Source organism: Camponotus floridanus, unplaced genomic scaffold (genome assembly GCF_003227725.1).
Source record: "Camponotus floridanus strain SB8 unplaced genomic scaffold, Cflo_v7.5 scaffold335, whole genome shotgun sequence".
NCBI classification, from domain to species: Eukaryota; Metazoa; Arthropoda; class Insecta; order Hymenoptera; family Formicidae; genus Camponotus; species Camponotus floridanus.
Window position 1 is genome coordinate 81,499 of NW_020229476.1, and position 16,017 is coordinate 97,515.

At 32.0% G+C, this 16,017-nt stretch overlaps 2 protein-coding genes across 2 annotated transcripts in view; one reads left to right on the forward strand and one right to left on the reverse strand.

Annotated features, from left to right (window-relative positions):
• LOC112638606 (salivary glue protein Sgs-3-like) overlaps positions 1 to 8,433 on the forward strand; it is a 35,535-nt gene extending 27,102 nt beyond the window's left edge. The window contains exon 3 of the mRNA XM_025410647.1: positions 8,286 to 8,433. Coding sequence (XP_025266432.1) covers positions 8,286 to 8,433 — 148 coding nt within the window. The remainder of the gene's footprint in view (positions 1 to 8,285) is intronic.
• A 1,136-nt stretch (positions 8,434 to 9,569) lies between these two features.
• Positions 9,570 to 11,124, reverse strand: LOC112638607. Its single transcript, XM_025410648.1, has 3 exons — positions 11,104 to 11,124; positions 10,580 to 10,845; positions 9,570 to 9,902 (listed from the first exon to the last, which is right to left on the reverse strand). The coding sequence occupies exons 1-3, from the start codon at positions 11,111 to 11,113 to the stop codon at positions 9,570 to 9,572; spliced, it is 609 nt and encodes a 202-aa protein (XP_025266433.1). The 5' UTR covers positions 11,114 to 11,124.
• Between the last annotated feature and the right edge of the window lie 4,893 nt (positions 11,125 to 16,017).

Below are 16,017 nucleotides of genomic sequence, written 5' to 3' on the forward strand. Positions count from 1 at the left end.
CCGCTATCGCGTTCCTGAAACTCTTCCAGATACCATAGGGTGGTCTCGATAACGCGCCGTTCGTACCATTCGCATAAATCGGATGTGCGAAAGAGTTCATAGTTTCTTGTATTCACACTTTTATTCGCGTGTTTATCTCCAGCCACAAATTCACCATTGAATATGGTGTTCACTTTCACATTACAGTGTTTTTTTAGAGCGTCCTACACATGTTCTATCACAATGTCTTTGGCGTCATCGAGAAATTGGCGCGGTTGAATGTGATTATAGTTTATCACCGCATCAGTCGATATGCGACTCTCGAACGCTATATCAATTTCGCGCCACACAAGTCCATTTTGACGCGCACTACATCCGGCACCCGCGTGTACGAAACGTCCACGTACCGAATTTTTCAACCCTTTGAGGCGCGCGATCCGAGCAATCTGCGATTGTCGATTTCCAATCGACGGTCGTTTGATTCGACTTTGCTCTTCCAGCGACTCGATGTACTCGTCGCATCGTTGCTCCCACACAATGTAGTTTTCCAACGAATCAAGCAAAGCGGATTGCTCTCGCAAAATTTGCTCCTCCATATTGCTAACACACACTTGCAAAATTTCCAATGACTGTTCTGATGCACTTTAGCTACTGATGAGGTGTGCCTCTCTATCATGATTTATATACCTCATGCCTTTTATCATCGAACATTCTAGAATGATTTCATCTTACAAAAAATTCCCCGTAGTACCGTGTGCAATTTGACCTTGATAATTTCGCGTTTTGTCACGTACATTTGAAAAATCTAACGTGATTGCATCAGGGGCAGCCGTACATCGGCGCTCGAATTTAGCGCATTCAGCTAAATCTTTGTCTAGGGATGATACACATTTTAACCTTGGCAGTAATTTTTTTCACTATTTGTCACGTACATTTGAATAATTTTAACGTGATTGCATCAGGAGCAGCCGTACATCGGCGTTTGATTTTAGCAAATTCGGTTAAATCTTTGTTTCGATGCGGATCTTAATCTTGAAAATTTCGCGTTTTGTCACGTACATTTGAAAAATCTAATATGATTGCATCAGGAGCAGCCGTATATCGGTGCTCGATTTTAGCAAATTCAGCTAAATATTTGTCTAGGGATGATATACATATTAACCTTGGCTAAATCTTTGTTCTGAGGATGATGTCATTGCAACCGTACATCGGCGCGACAAAATTTTGGAGGAAATTAAAATGTTGCGTCAGCAATAATCCCCTCTATATCACAATTTACAATACTATTTGAATTGATATTAATTCTAATACGATTGCAGTATTGCATCAATCGCACGTGTGAAAGGCTCACCGCTGAAGAAATCGACATAAATTTTTACGTTCCGATTCGAAACGGCGAAACTCCACTATGTAAGAAGCAGAAATGCGACAAGTAAGTTTAAATCGTTTAAAAATTTGTTATATTAATTAAATATTGGTCTAATTATTTATATTTTTATAGTATTCAGCCTCGTCGTGCAGCTCGCATACTTGGAAGAAGGTACGCTCTAACCCCGACGTCGTACAAGTATTTGGACATTGAAATAAGCGTTGGAACTGTATCGTACTGGAACTGATTCTCGGCGATAATCGAGGCAATCTAATAGTGTTGCCTTTTTCAACGTGGAATTTGTTGATGCGGAAGCAAGCAGACGTTGAACAATTTCTATAATCGACTGCTCCCCCATTAAGGATTGGAGATTTAACGATCGAAATGTATCAATCGAAAATTGTGAAAATCACATTATGTGGCAATTCTTTGTATATGAAACCAGAAACGTTATTACATTTATTTAATTTTGAAAATTGTATCGATCATATGCACAATTGGTTATGCGAGAATACGTATCTCATAAATGAAAAATTTAAACAATTTGAAACTATATTGCAACGTAGTAATATTACTACTGTGTGCGATGCTGTAAAAATGATACGTGAGAGTGATGTTTTTAACAGTGAATCATTGATCGATTGCGAATTATTAACATGTGCTGTAAATGATATTCTTTACGATGCGTGCAATAAATAATTATTTTTATTCCATCTGTGATTTTAATTCTTTCCTTCCATACGAATAAGAATATTTGTAGAAGCTTAATATCGCTAGTCGAATTTTCAAAGGTTAAATGAAATTGTGTAGTCGACCAAACTAGCCAGAAATATAATTTATTCAATACGACGTTTCGACCATATGGTTGTGGTCCTTATCAAGTATACACTGAAATAGATATATAAGTTGCAAAAAATTATTATTATTTACATCTAATTTTCGGTTTGAACCGTAATACGCACAATTAATTTAGTTTCAACGTGAGATATTTTAAATATACATACAAAATTAGCCGAAGTAGTAGTAATCAGAGTGTCGGCATAGATAATAATCTTGTGCAAGCACAAGTCACATTTGCAAAACTTTATTTTGAAAATTCAATTTTAAGAACAATGAGTCCGTGTGGGAGCTCGTCAGAGACTAAACGCGATCATAAGTAAAACGGAATTACATGACCTTTATTATTTTGTCATAAATGTTGTTTAAATTTTCTGTGTCTTTTTGTAAGTTGATTAGGTTATCACATCTCTTTATGAAAAACATCTCAGCAATTTCTCTTTTACGAACATACTTTTCGTTGTGTAGGATGTTCGGTTTTAACCAATCAAAATCATGACCAGATTCTAATCTATGCTTGCTAATTACTGAATGATTAGTTTCATGTAATTTTATGTTGTTACAGTGTTCTTTTATTCGCGTACGTAAATGTCTTTTTGTTTGTCCGATATATGCTAAATTGCAATCTTTGCAATTTAACTTGTATACAACGCCTGTTTTGTCATTATCGTGTAAGCGATCTTTACCCCGTGTAATTAAATTATTTAGTTTTTTGGTTATCTTATACACGACCCTAAAGCCTCTATTACGTAAGTAATAGTCTGACGAGGTCCCACACAGACTCATTGTTCTTAAAATTGAATTTTCAAAATAAAGTTTTGCAAATGTGACTTGTGCTTGCACAAGATTATTATCTATGCCGACACTCTGATTACTACTACTTCGGCTAATTTTGTATGTATATTTAAAATATCTCACGTTGAAACTAAATTAATTGTGCGTATTACGAATAAGAATAGTTGACAATTTTTCTCAACACACTCCGCTAAAGATGTAGAGAAATGCTGAGGTAGATGAGACGTGATGCTCTAGTTGGAATGAGACGCAAGATATTAAAAGATATATAATGAAAAGGAGTCTGCGACATTAGAATATTATTTCTTTCGTTCTTTGCGTTTCGTTAGTCTTGTGTGTTACGCTAGTGCAATGGCTGAAGATGTAATCATCGGCAATGAAGATATGGATGATGATGATGATTGGATCCTGTTGAGGTGGAAAATGTGATAGAGAGACAACCTGATTCCCATTGTTCGCCCGATTTAACGGTCTTTCGCGACTTTCCACTCCTGGCGTAAACAAACTCGACTCTTGAATAATAGGTCGAAACGAACGTTAGCGGCCCGAGATTTAGACGGCGATTTCGCGACTTTTACCTTTCTTGCAGAGCAGATTTTGTATTCCCGGTAACTCGTGCTCGCGAAGAAGGTCCTCGCGCAAATCCCGCCCTACTCGCAATCCGGCACGGAACGTACGGTAGGACAAAATACAAAACGATACGGTACGAAACGGTATGGTATGATTGTCGGCACAAACCCCCCTGAGAGGGACAAATCCGCGACACCCGGAGTCGACTGGCGTCCGGTAATTAACGCGAGAGAAGCACACAGGCTTTCCACGATAATACGATACGAGATGACCGTCGCCCGGCGACGGTATTCCGAATTCCTTTGTGACGCCAGCCGTTCCCGGGAGAAAATCTATCGGCTACCTGTGCGGCGGCTTACAATTTCCTGGTGGCGGCTTCCCTGTTGGGTCGTCTCCTCTGGGCTCGTAAGGTCGTCTGCACTGGTTCAAGACTCACCGAACAGTAACTGTCGTAGACTGGGTCCGCGAGGCCCTCGAGTCCCGCGCCGATTTTCCGCACATCTCGCTGATTTTCGTCGAAAAGGGGGTCGATTCTCCGCCCCCTTCAAAACTAGAGTTGTTCCGCAGGGGCCCAAAAGCAAAGATCGATATCTCTACGGTAGCGATTCCTCCGTTCGGACTCGGCAGGCTGGCCAGGCCATATCCTTGTCCGTTTTTGGAAATTTCTTTCTTCCCAGTCTGCAGCCTGGGGTTGTTGACTGTCATTGCTCTGAAAAGTGCTGGTATTAATATGACTCCGATATATGGCTAGCGGCGGCGCGGGATCTCGATACTTGACCTGTTTCGCGGTAACCTTTTTCATCCTTCATCTCTTCTCGGTAACTGACGGGATCTTCGTATACATACGGGATCTCACGGGATTTTCGTAGACATATTGCGGTATCGCACGCTCGTACAGGCCGCCGCACTCTACGCACGCACCTCAAATCTAGGCTGAAAGTGATCTAAATGGATAATTATAATTCCCTCTCAGGCGCGAGAGACGACCCCGCGCTCGCTTTTTCCCCTCGGCGGACTCGCCGTGACGGAGCTCAAAAGCGTCACGTCACAATACCTACTTGCTTCGACGAACAATCACTGTTCGCGCTATTCTGTGTGGAAAATGTCGGTTTTTCCAGTTTAAAAAAAACAAGCTTAATATTGAAGACGAAAGCAACAAACAATCATCTTCTAATGATCCGACAGTCAGTATACAACTTAAATCTGAAGTAAACGAATCGAATGATGAACGAATTGAAGTTCAGCGAACTGTTTCGACTCACAAATACTGCTGTATTTGTTCTGCTACAAAAAATATCACTGTCCAGAAGAAGCTCGTATGCAGTCCTTTATTAAGATGAGACTTTATATACTAGCAGGCAATCGATGTTGTCGAACTCACTTAATTAAAAATTGATTCTATGACGAAGATCTTAGCTTTTTAAGAGTATATTCCAATTCGTCAAATCTTAGCGCTTCAGAGTTGACAAAAATGATGGAAAATCTTTCTATTAAATGTGACTCTACACTTTATGATAAGATCAGTGTGTATTTATTTTTAGTATTCTATAAATAGTTTTAATTTGTTTGTGTGCACGCGTAGCGTTTTCCTCCCCTTTTTTATTGTATAATTTACGTCAGAGTTCTTTTCTAAAATCGTATATGGTCCTGTCCATAATGACTCTAGCTTTTTCGATCTTCCGCGTCGTAGTGTTTCGTCGTATACTAACATTTTATCTCCTACTTTAAATTGTGTATCTTTTGTATTTTTGTCGTATTGTTTCTTGGCTTTAAATTTTTCTTCTTTTATGTGTTCTTTTGCGAGTTGACTAGTTGCTCGTAATCTTTCTTTTAACTCTTGCGCGTAATCATCATAATTATACGTCGATTTAGGCGGTTTTGTTAACGCTGTCGGAATTTCGGCTTGATGTCCGTACACCAGTTCAAAGGGTGTATATCCTGTAGCGGTGTGCGGCGTCGTATTATATGTGAACATCGCGAACGGTATCCATTCGTCCCAGTCTGTTTGGTCCTCATTTATATAGTGTCTTAAGGGGATGCTGTATTCGACTGTATTATCGACAAAATTACCATTTTCGTAGTTCTGGTCTTTTGTCAATAATTTGACAGAATTGAAAATATTTATGTAGGATTGCAATACATACATAAATAATCCTAGGAAACTCCGATTTTATATGAAAAACGAGAAATAATTATAAAATTACAGTTTTCCTTATCCATTTTATCCTAATATGGCGTCTCGAATTGTAGACGAACTGTCAACTCGTCATAATATGTACTTCATATAAAAGCTATATAGTTTGTATGAACGTAAAAACAAGTTTGCTTGGATCGAATTATACGAAAAAACATTGTTGAACCTTTGAAATCGAAATTAGAAGTTAAATATAAAAGTATAGTATGTAGAACGATTCGTGTGTATGTATGCGTGAGTGTAGGTAAAGTGGAGTAAAAAATAGCAACAAATTAGTTCCAGGATATTACGATAGAAGATGTTCCATCTCCATCTCCATCTCTTTCTCTCTATTTGTATAAGTTATATTGAACAATAAACAACTAGATTATTTGTTTACAACAATCGACATAAATCACATACATCACTTGTGATCTTGTATATACGTATGCACATATAATTGAACGTAGTTCTACATTTGAAAAATAAGTATATTTTAATTGATAATAAGAATATTTTGAATAAGTATATTTTAATTTTAAATAATATTTAACATAAAGAAAAATTTGAAAATGAAAAAACAATAATTTAAATAATAATATTTAATATAAACTTGAATTTGAAAATGAAAAAACATTAATTTTAATAAATAATATATAACATAAGGATGAAATTGAAAATGAAAAAGCATTAATTTTAATAAATAATATTTAACATAAACGTGAAAGAATAATTATAATTATTATTATATTATTTTTATTTTTTTTCAAAATATTTTAATTATTATTAATAATATTTAGTGTTTCTATATTGAGGAGTGTTTTTATATTTAGGAGATATGGAGACAAAGGATAAGGAGAAAAGAATATGCTTTGTGTATCTTTATAATTATTTACACAATATATTTATTCATATATTATATATATGCATATATTTCAATATATACAAAGTTGTTATTGTATATTAGTACCAGTATATAAGTTATTATTTATAAGTAATTATTATATTACTTATAAAAACTTATAACTACTTATTTATATAACTTATAATTACTTATAAAATTAAACACAATTTTTACTGTACTTGTACAGAATAACACTCTACATTAAACACTAACCATATATAAAAAGTTTATTTTTTCATAATGAAGATTTAGAATTTTTAAAGAAAACAAAAAGACTGCAAAATATTATACATTATTATAAGTAATTATATAATTACTTATAATAACTTACAATTACTTATTTATATAACTTATAATTATTTATAAAATTAAATATAATTTTTACTGTATTTGTACAAAATAACGCATCGTACATTAAACACTAGCCATATATAAAATGTTTATTTTTTCATAATGAAGATTTAGAATTTTTAAAGAAAACAAAAAGACTGCAAAGTATTATATTGTGAGTTATTATAAGTAATTATTATATAATTACTTATAATAACGTAAAATTACTTATTTATATAACTTATAATTACTTATAAAATTAAATATAATTTTTATTGTACTTGTACAGAATAACGCACCGTACATTAAATACCAGCCATATATAAAATGTTTATTTTTTCATAATAAAGATTTAGAATTTTTAAAGAAAACAAAAGGACTGCAAAATATTATACGTAATAATTACTTATAATAACTTATCTAAATCTTTATTATGAAAAAATAAACATTTTATATATGGCACAGTAAAAATTATATTTAAATCATACAGATAATGGAGAAATGACAAATATCAAAATAAAAATTTAATAAAGTAATGAAACGAAAATAAAAATTTATACGGTAATGAAACTAAACATAATATCGCATACAATACTTTGTAGTTTTTTCAACATTCATTTTTTCATGAAATTCTTCTTTTTCATTTCTTCTTTTTTTTACAGAAAAGGAAGAAGTGCTTCATTTATTTAATATTCGTACTAAATCTTTTATTCTGTTTAGTTATATAATTATAAACTAATATTATTATTAATTCTTAAGATCATGATCCCAAAGATCATCATCTAAATATCAATGACTTTTTTTTATGAATAATCTTGTTTTATGTATGTTTCTTTCAGTTGCACTTTTCCTGCATTATGTCACCATTTATTCTCTTTTACTATATTTATTATAAGTTTATTATAAGTTGACTCGAATTATACATATAAATGCATTAGGTTGATTTGTAAATTTTATTTGTTCCTATTTAAAATTCCTATTTAAAATAAAATGAATTAGCGTCTCTCTTTTTCTTTTGATCACTATTTTATAGTATTGTATTATGAATGAATTCAGCAGAGAAAAATCGCTTAGTAGCAATTCAACGTAATCGGTTTCTTTCAAATCTAACAATCAACATCGAACATCGAAAGAATATGACAACAATTTTCTCTGTTGAACGCGATCAATGCAGGCAAACTATTTTGTTTTACTTTTATCTAAAAACAATAGAAATATTTAATCGCTAATTTAATGATTATAAGAAAAAGGCTGTGTTTTTTTTTATACATGTACTAGTGATAATACAGCACAATGTAAATATATATGTATTGCTACACATATTTTAGTACTGCCACCGGCGTAGTTTTAAAAGTTCCACCGATGCGGACTCTGCCACCCAAGAGTGACAGTCCCAGCACCCACCGGCGTAGTTTTAAAAGTTCCACCGATGCGGACTCTGCTACCCAACATATGGCAGTACTAAAATATGTGTAGCAATACATATATACACATTTACATATGTATGCATATAAGAGGCTAAGACAGCATCAACTAAATACGACGGCGATTGCAAAGAGCTAGTGTTACAGAGTCGATGTCATCAGGGGCGACGTATGAAATAAAAGAAAACGATGTATGAAATAAAAGAAAATGTACATACAAATGAAAGTAAGTAACTGCATATTTAATTATTGCATACTTTTCTGTTTACTGCATGCAGATCATAGACATAACATAGACTGCTCATAAGGTAGCGAAGAGTGTCCTCCTGAGAGAAAAAGATGATAGCATGAAGTTTATTTGTATTTCTATCTTTTTCTGGTGTACGCGTGATGCAATTTCAAGTTAAAAGTCAATAACTTGAAATTGCATCACGCATGTGTGTCAGAAAAAGACAGATACACAAATTAATTAATGCTATCCTTTTCTCTCAGGAGGATATTCTTCGCTACCTTATAAACAATCTATGTAAATATGTCTATGATGCAGGTATAAATAATACTTGGATTTTTAAAATTTGTGAGAAAAGAGAATATGATAGAGAGAATATTATATTAGAGATGTCCAAACTTTTATTAAAATATTGATAGGTATAGTCTCTCAGTTCTAAATATTTAAAAATATAATTAGAATATATTTACTATAATATTTATCTGTTATTATTTGTAATCTGAAAATCTATTGTAATTATAACATTTTTCATTTATTCTTTTAATTCATATTTATTTTTCATTACTAATTTGATATATGACGCTAAGACATTTTATGTTTTTAGACTATAAAAACGTATGTTCTTATTGTATTTCAGAAAATTAATCAAGTCGTGCATATAGATGAAACAATCGCGCAATTTAAATATGTGTTTAAAGAACAGCAAGTCAGACAGAAAATTATTTGAAAGAAAATTGTGATTTATATCATATTTATATTCGTCAAAATGATTAATCTGTAGATGCAATTTCAAGTTAAAAGACTAGCCAAAATTGTAAATTTTAGAAGAAAATGCAACTGAAAAATAATTATTTTTTTATCAAAATATGTTAGCAATAAAAGTTTATCCATAAAAAAAATCCATAAAATGAAATTTAAAATTTTTTTCTAGTAATAAAATTTAAACGCAAAAATCGATTTTAAAAAGGTCTATACATATGCGCGTAAGAAGAAGAAAATATTACGTTCGAAGGCGTTCCGTAAGGCGGTGGTTGCGGATGAGTCGGTACTCCGTAAGGCGGTGGTTGTGGGTGAGCCAGTGCAGCAAAAGGCGGTGGTGCGCACATAAACGGCGCTGCATAAGCCAATGGTGCGTAACTCGGTACGTAAAACGATGGTATTGGCGATGGTGCCACATACACAGGTGGTGCAGGAATACGTGTCCTGTATTGCGCTTTGCGTCTTTGATATTCTTCTTTTTTTAATTTCTTCCTTTCCTTGGCGACTTCCCGACGCACGACTTGATTAATTCTCTGAAATATAAAATATAAAATAAGACAATAGAAAGATAAGAATAAGACAAGAAAATACGTTTTTATAGTCTAAAAACATAAAATGTCTTAGCGTCATATATCAAATTAGTAATGAAAAATAAATATGAATTACAAGAATAAATGAAAAATGTTATAATTACAATAGATTTTCAGATTACAAATAATAACAGATAAATATTATAATAAATATATTCTAATTATATTTTTAAATATTTAGAACTGAGAGACTATACCTATCAATATTTTAATAAAAGTTTGGACATCTCTAATATAATATTCTCTCTATCATATTCTCTTTTCTCACAAATTTTAAAAATCCAAGTATTATTTATACCTGCATCATAGACATATTTACATAGATTGTTTATAAGGTAGCGAAGAATATCCTCCTGAGAGAAAAGGATAGCATTAATTAATTTGTGTATCTGTCTTTTTCTGACACATGCGTGATGCAATTTCAAGTTATTGACTTTTAACTTGAAATTGCAACACGCGTACACCAGAAAAAGATAGAAACACAAATAAACTTCATGCTATCATCTTTTTCTCTCAGAAGGACACTCTTCGCTACCTTATGAGCAGTCTATGTTAATCTGTTTATGATCTGCATGCAGTAAAAGGAAAAATATGCAATAATTAAATATGCAGTTACTTACTTTCATATTTGTATGTATATTTTCCTTTATTTCATACGTCGTTGCCCCTGATAACATCGACTCTGAAACATTAGCTCTTTGCATTGTCGTATTGTCGTCGTATTTAGTTGACTCTGGTGTCTTTGACTCCGTTGACTTTTGCGTAACCTTTTGCATCGTCGCCGTTGCTTTTGGCACCGTCTTATAAGTGGATTTGCGGAGATTTATCTCAGACTTCGCAATCGGAGAGAGAACATTTTTAACTCTCTCCATTGGTTCACTTCTTCCTGAAACAAATATACATTAATTAATATTTACGTATATGTGTCTATTAAACAGATTATTTTCTAAAATAGTCTTTAATTACTGTCTTATTACTATTACTGTACTTAACCAACAAATATTGTTACAATTTACGTGGTTATTTATACTGTTTCTAATGATACTATTATAACAGCTAATAAATTTCTATACTAATAAAAAGTATCTACTGATAAAAGTACTACTAATAAAGCAATATAATGTTTATACGAGCGTGTACTTACGTGTATTCATCGTGCGACGGATGGAATATTACTGCGCACTGCGGTTATCTTCCAGACACGTTCGCACTTGTTTCGGACACTCGCTTATCACGTGCACGATCCGACGTTGTCACGTGTAACATATATATGTGTCGTGTGACGAAGAAGCCAACGAACAACATTGTATAATTAGACAATTCAGTAATTGTATAATTTTATTCGTAAGTATTGCTAATTTTTTTTGTGATATTACGAAATATTATAATTATGTACAGGGCGTTTAATTTTAATCGCCCACACAGTATTTCAAAAAAATTATTATTTTAAATTTATTATTAATTTTATCTCTTTTTTCTCTTACAGCAATAAATACGAAATGAAAGAAGATTTAAAAAACAAATATCCTTCCCGCCTCCGACTTTCTCGAAAAAAAGGATGGGCAAAAAGGTATGTTTTGCATAATTATAAAAGCTTGTAGGCAGAATAGTTATGGTTGCACTTCTATTATAAAATTTAGGTACAAATAAGTAATCATATATTGTGTATCGATATATCAAATATCAAAACTCGCATATATATATTAATATATATATATATATATATATATATATATAATATATATCTTATAATTTTTAAAAATATCTTATTATTTATAATTTAAAAATATTTTATTATTTTTAATTAACAAAATTAAAGTTTTATTAATTAAATTGTATAACATTAAAAATTATAATTGACTTACTAATTTATATATATTTATGTATAATTACTTTTATAAGTTTAATTTTTATATATAAATTTATATTGTAGTTTTGATAATATTTGAAATAATAATTTTGAATATTTCTATTATTATATATTTAATTTATAGAATAATAAATTGAGAAGTATTTATAGTTTATTATTTAATTTTTATAGTTTGTGAAAGGACTTTAGAGTTACCTTTATTAGTTTTAATATAATTCGATATCATGGTAATAAGTTGTATTATTTTTTTAATTTTAGAAAGTTTTAAATAGAACATATGCATGATAAAATTATTTTTTGAATAAAAATCAAATTTTCATAAAAAACTTACTCCAATTCAAATTAAATCCGTAAATATAAATTTAAAAAAAAAGATCAATCTTATTAAAAAATAAAGATTGTAATGAAATATAATTTTTTTACTATAAATCATAAAATTCATAAAAAAAATAATTTTATCATACATATGTTCTATCTAAAACTTTCTAAAATTAAAAAAATAATACAACTCATTACCATGATATAAAATTAAATTAAAATAAATTATAGGTAACTCTAAAGTCCTTTCACAAAGTATAAAAATTTAATAATAAACTATAAATAATTTTCAATTTATTATTTTACAAATTAAATACATAATTATAGAAATATTCGAAACTATTATTTTAAATATTATTAAAACTACCAATATATTGTAAATTTATATATAAAAATTGAACTTCTCAAAATAATTATACATAAATATATATAAATTATTAAGTCAATTATAATTTTTAATATTATATATATAGTTTAATTAATAAAACTTTAATTTTGTAAATTAAAAATATTTTTAAAAATCATAAGATATATATATATATATATATATATATATATATATACATATATATACAGGGTCTACCAAAAGTGTGGAAACCCCTAAATATCTCGGAAAATATACGTTTTACAGAAAAGTGTTTCCAACAAAAGTTGTAGGGTTTAAGAAGATCTATATACTGATTCTATCAGTTTGACCTTGGATGGCGTCGTCAAGGTCAGGTCAAGGTCACATTGACTTTTTTAAATGACACCCCCTACATTTGATTGCATATTCTTATAGCTTAATTCAAGAGCTTTCCAAAACACTATAATAATGTTCATTTTTATTAAGTACTTTGCGAGTTATGAGGGTTGAATGATAGAGTAGCGCCGGTATTAACATTATCCAAGGTGTACTACATGGAGGTTACTCGCTCGGATTTGCATCTGTTGTGTGTGTGATCCAGCTAACTAAGGCAAGATCGATTCCTCAACATATCCTCATATTTCGCTGAAGTCAAATTGCCAAAAAATTGCTCCATAAAACATGTATGAAACGTCTCGTTAGTTCCTTCATTTACCGCTATGTGACGCACTACATGCAGTCTAACTCGCATTTAAAATTCAACTAAGAATGTATAAAGCTATCAAAGAACGAGCACCTTCTAACTTCAGCTTTGAGCAAGCAGAAATTAATTGTTATCGTCCAAATACAACGTACGATTAATTAAAATTAAACGTTTTAAAAATGGCTGGCGACTTGTCGGAACGTGAAAGAATCACTATCCTCATGATGCGTGGATGGGGTGATAACGAAAGATCGTTCTCTGATGTCGTTCGATTATTTAATGACACGTATCCGAACCGTCGAATTAATAAGTCCACTGTGTTAAAAACAATAGAACGTTTTAGACAAACTGGTAGCGTAAGAAATCGCTCTAAGTCAGGAAGACCATTGTCTGCAACCAACGAAGAAAAACAACTTGATGTTCTGCAGACATTTATTGAAGATCCCAATTCTAGTGTTCAGAGAGTCGCTCAAACTCACGATATTGCTCCCATGTCGGTTTGGAGAATTTTAAAGAAGAACAAGTTCCATCCATATAAATTGCAATACGTTCAAGAATTGCAAAACGGAGATGAGGAGCGTCGTATACATTTCTGTGAAAGAATGATGGCACTAATAGATGTCCGGCCCATCTTCCCTTATCAAATTGTTTTCACAGACGAGGCAACTTTTACCTTAACGGGAGAAGTTAATAATCAAAATTTTCGTTTCTGGTCAGATGAGAATCCGAATTGGGTGCGGGAAACTCACACACAACATCCACAAAAAATAAATGTATGGTGCGGAATAATAGATGGCTATTTAATAGGGCCGTTTTTTTTTGAAGAATATTTGAACGCTCAAAGGTATGAGAGATTACTTGTTGATCAAATAATTCCAGCCATACAGAATACTTTTCCAAATAATTTCCAAGAAATATGGTTTCAGCATGATGGAGCTCCTGCTCATTTTGGTGCAGGACCACGTCGTATTTTAAATGAGACTTTTCCGCTACGGTGGATAGGAAGAAGGAACGGAAATGAGGGAGGAGAGGATTGGCCACCTCGGTCACCAGATCTAACTCCTCTTGATTATTATCTATGGGGATATCTGAAGAGTAAGGTTTACAGAACAAAACCTAAAACCATTCACGAATTGATACAGCGAATAAGGGATGAAATGGCTTTGATACCTTTTGAAACGAATCGTAAAGTCATTTCTACATTCTACCAAAGATTAGCATATTGTCAGGAAGTAAATGGCAGCCACTTTCAGCATTTACTTTAACACATTGAAACACATTTGCAATCGTTTGGTGCAACCTAACCTGATCTCTGTATACACGCACCGCACGCACGCACACGCACATATTTCGAACAATTATTATGATAAATGAGCATCCACAAATTTATTTACTGTATACTATGTCGATTGCTTTCCAGGTCTTTAAATGCTCGATTGTAATTTGGTTGGGTCTTTGCTTTTGCTGACTGGATCCACGACCGATCTTGCCTTAGTTAGCTGGATCACACACACAACAGATGCAAATCCGAGCGAGTAACCTCCATGTAGTACACCTTGGATAATGTTAATACCGGCGCTACTCTATCATTCAACCCTCATAACTCGCAAAGTACTTAATAAAAATGAACATTATTATAGTGTTTTGGAAAGCTCTTGAATTAAGCTATAAGAATATGCAATCAAATGTAGGGGGTGTTATTTAAAAAAGTCAATGTGACCTTGACCTGACCTTGACGACGCCATCCAAGGTCAAACTGATAGAATCAGTATATAGATCTTCTTAAACCCTACAACTTTTGTTGGAAACACTTTTCTGTAAAACGTATATTTTCCGAGATATTTAGGGGTTTCCACACTTTTGGTAGACCCTGTATATACATATAGGGTGTCCCAAAACTCATAATCAATCTTACAAAGACAGATTCCTGGTATCATTTGGAGACGATTTTTCCTCAGCAAAAATGTCAATAAAGGCCATCATTTTTTGCGTGTTCCTTATCTTTTTCATCATATATCTTTGCAATTAAGCCTTTAATTAAAACTCAACTAAAGTAAACTCTATTTAAAATTAATTGAAGAATGTGGTTTTGTTAATATTTTATTTTTGCAAAGCTTAATTTACGGAAAATCCCTTAATTCCAATCACTTATAATTCGAAAATTATTAGTGCCTCGACATTTTCATTGAGGAAAAATCGTCTTCAGATGATTCCAGGAATCTGTCTTTGAAAGATTGATTATAAGTTTTGGGACATTCTGTATATAAGCAAGTTTCGATATTTGATATATCGATATACGATATATGATTACTAACTTGTAATCCTAAATTTTATAATAAAAGTGCTGCAACCATTACTATTCTGTCCATATATGTATGTATGTATGTATGTATGTATGTGTGTGTGTGTGTGTGTGTGTGTGTGTGTGTGTGTGTGTGTGTGTGTGTGTGTGTGTGTGTGTGTGTATACATACAGTGTGTCCTAAAAGTTCGGCAACGGTCAAATATATCGTAAAATATGAATTTCCTTAAAAAATGTTTCAAACAAAAGTTGTAGGATTCGGAGGGGGACATAAGATAGTACCATTGGTTTGACCTTGAAGAGTTATTTGAAGGTCACATAAAGGTCACCTTCAATTTCTAAAATGGAACCTACTATTTTTCATTGCATATTCTTGTAGCTTATCTCAAGAGCTCTCCAAAACACTATAATTAAGTACCTTTTCGTTAAGTACTTTTCGAATTATGAGGCTTGAAATAATATCTTAATTTTACATAAATCGTAATATATCTAGTAAAATATTTATTTTTCGATTACCTTG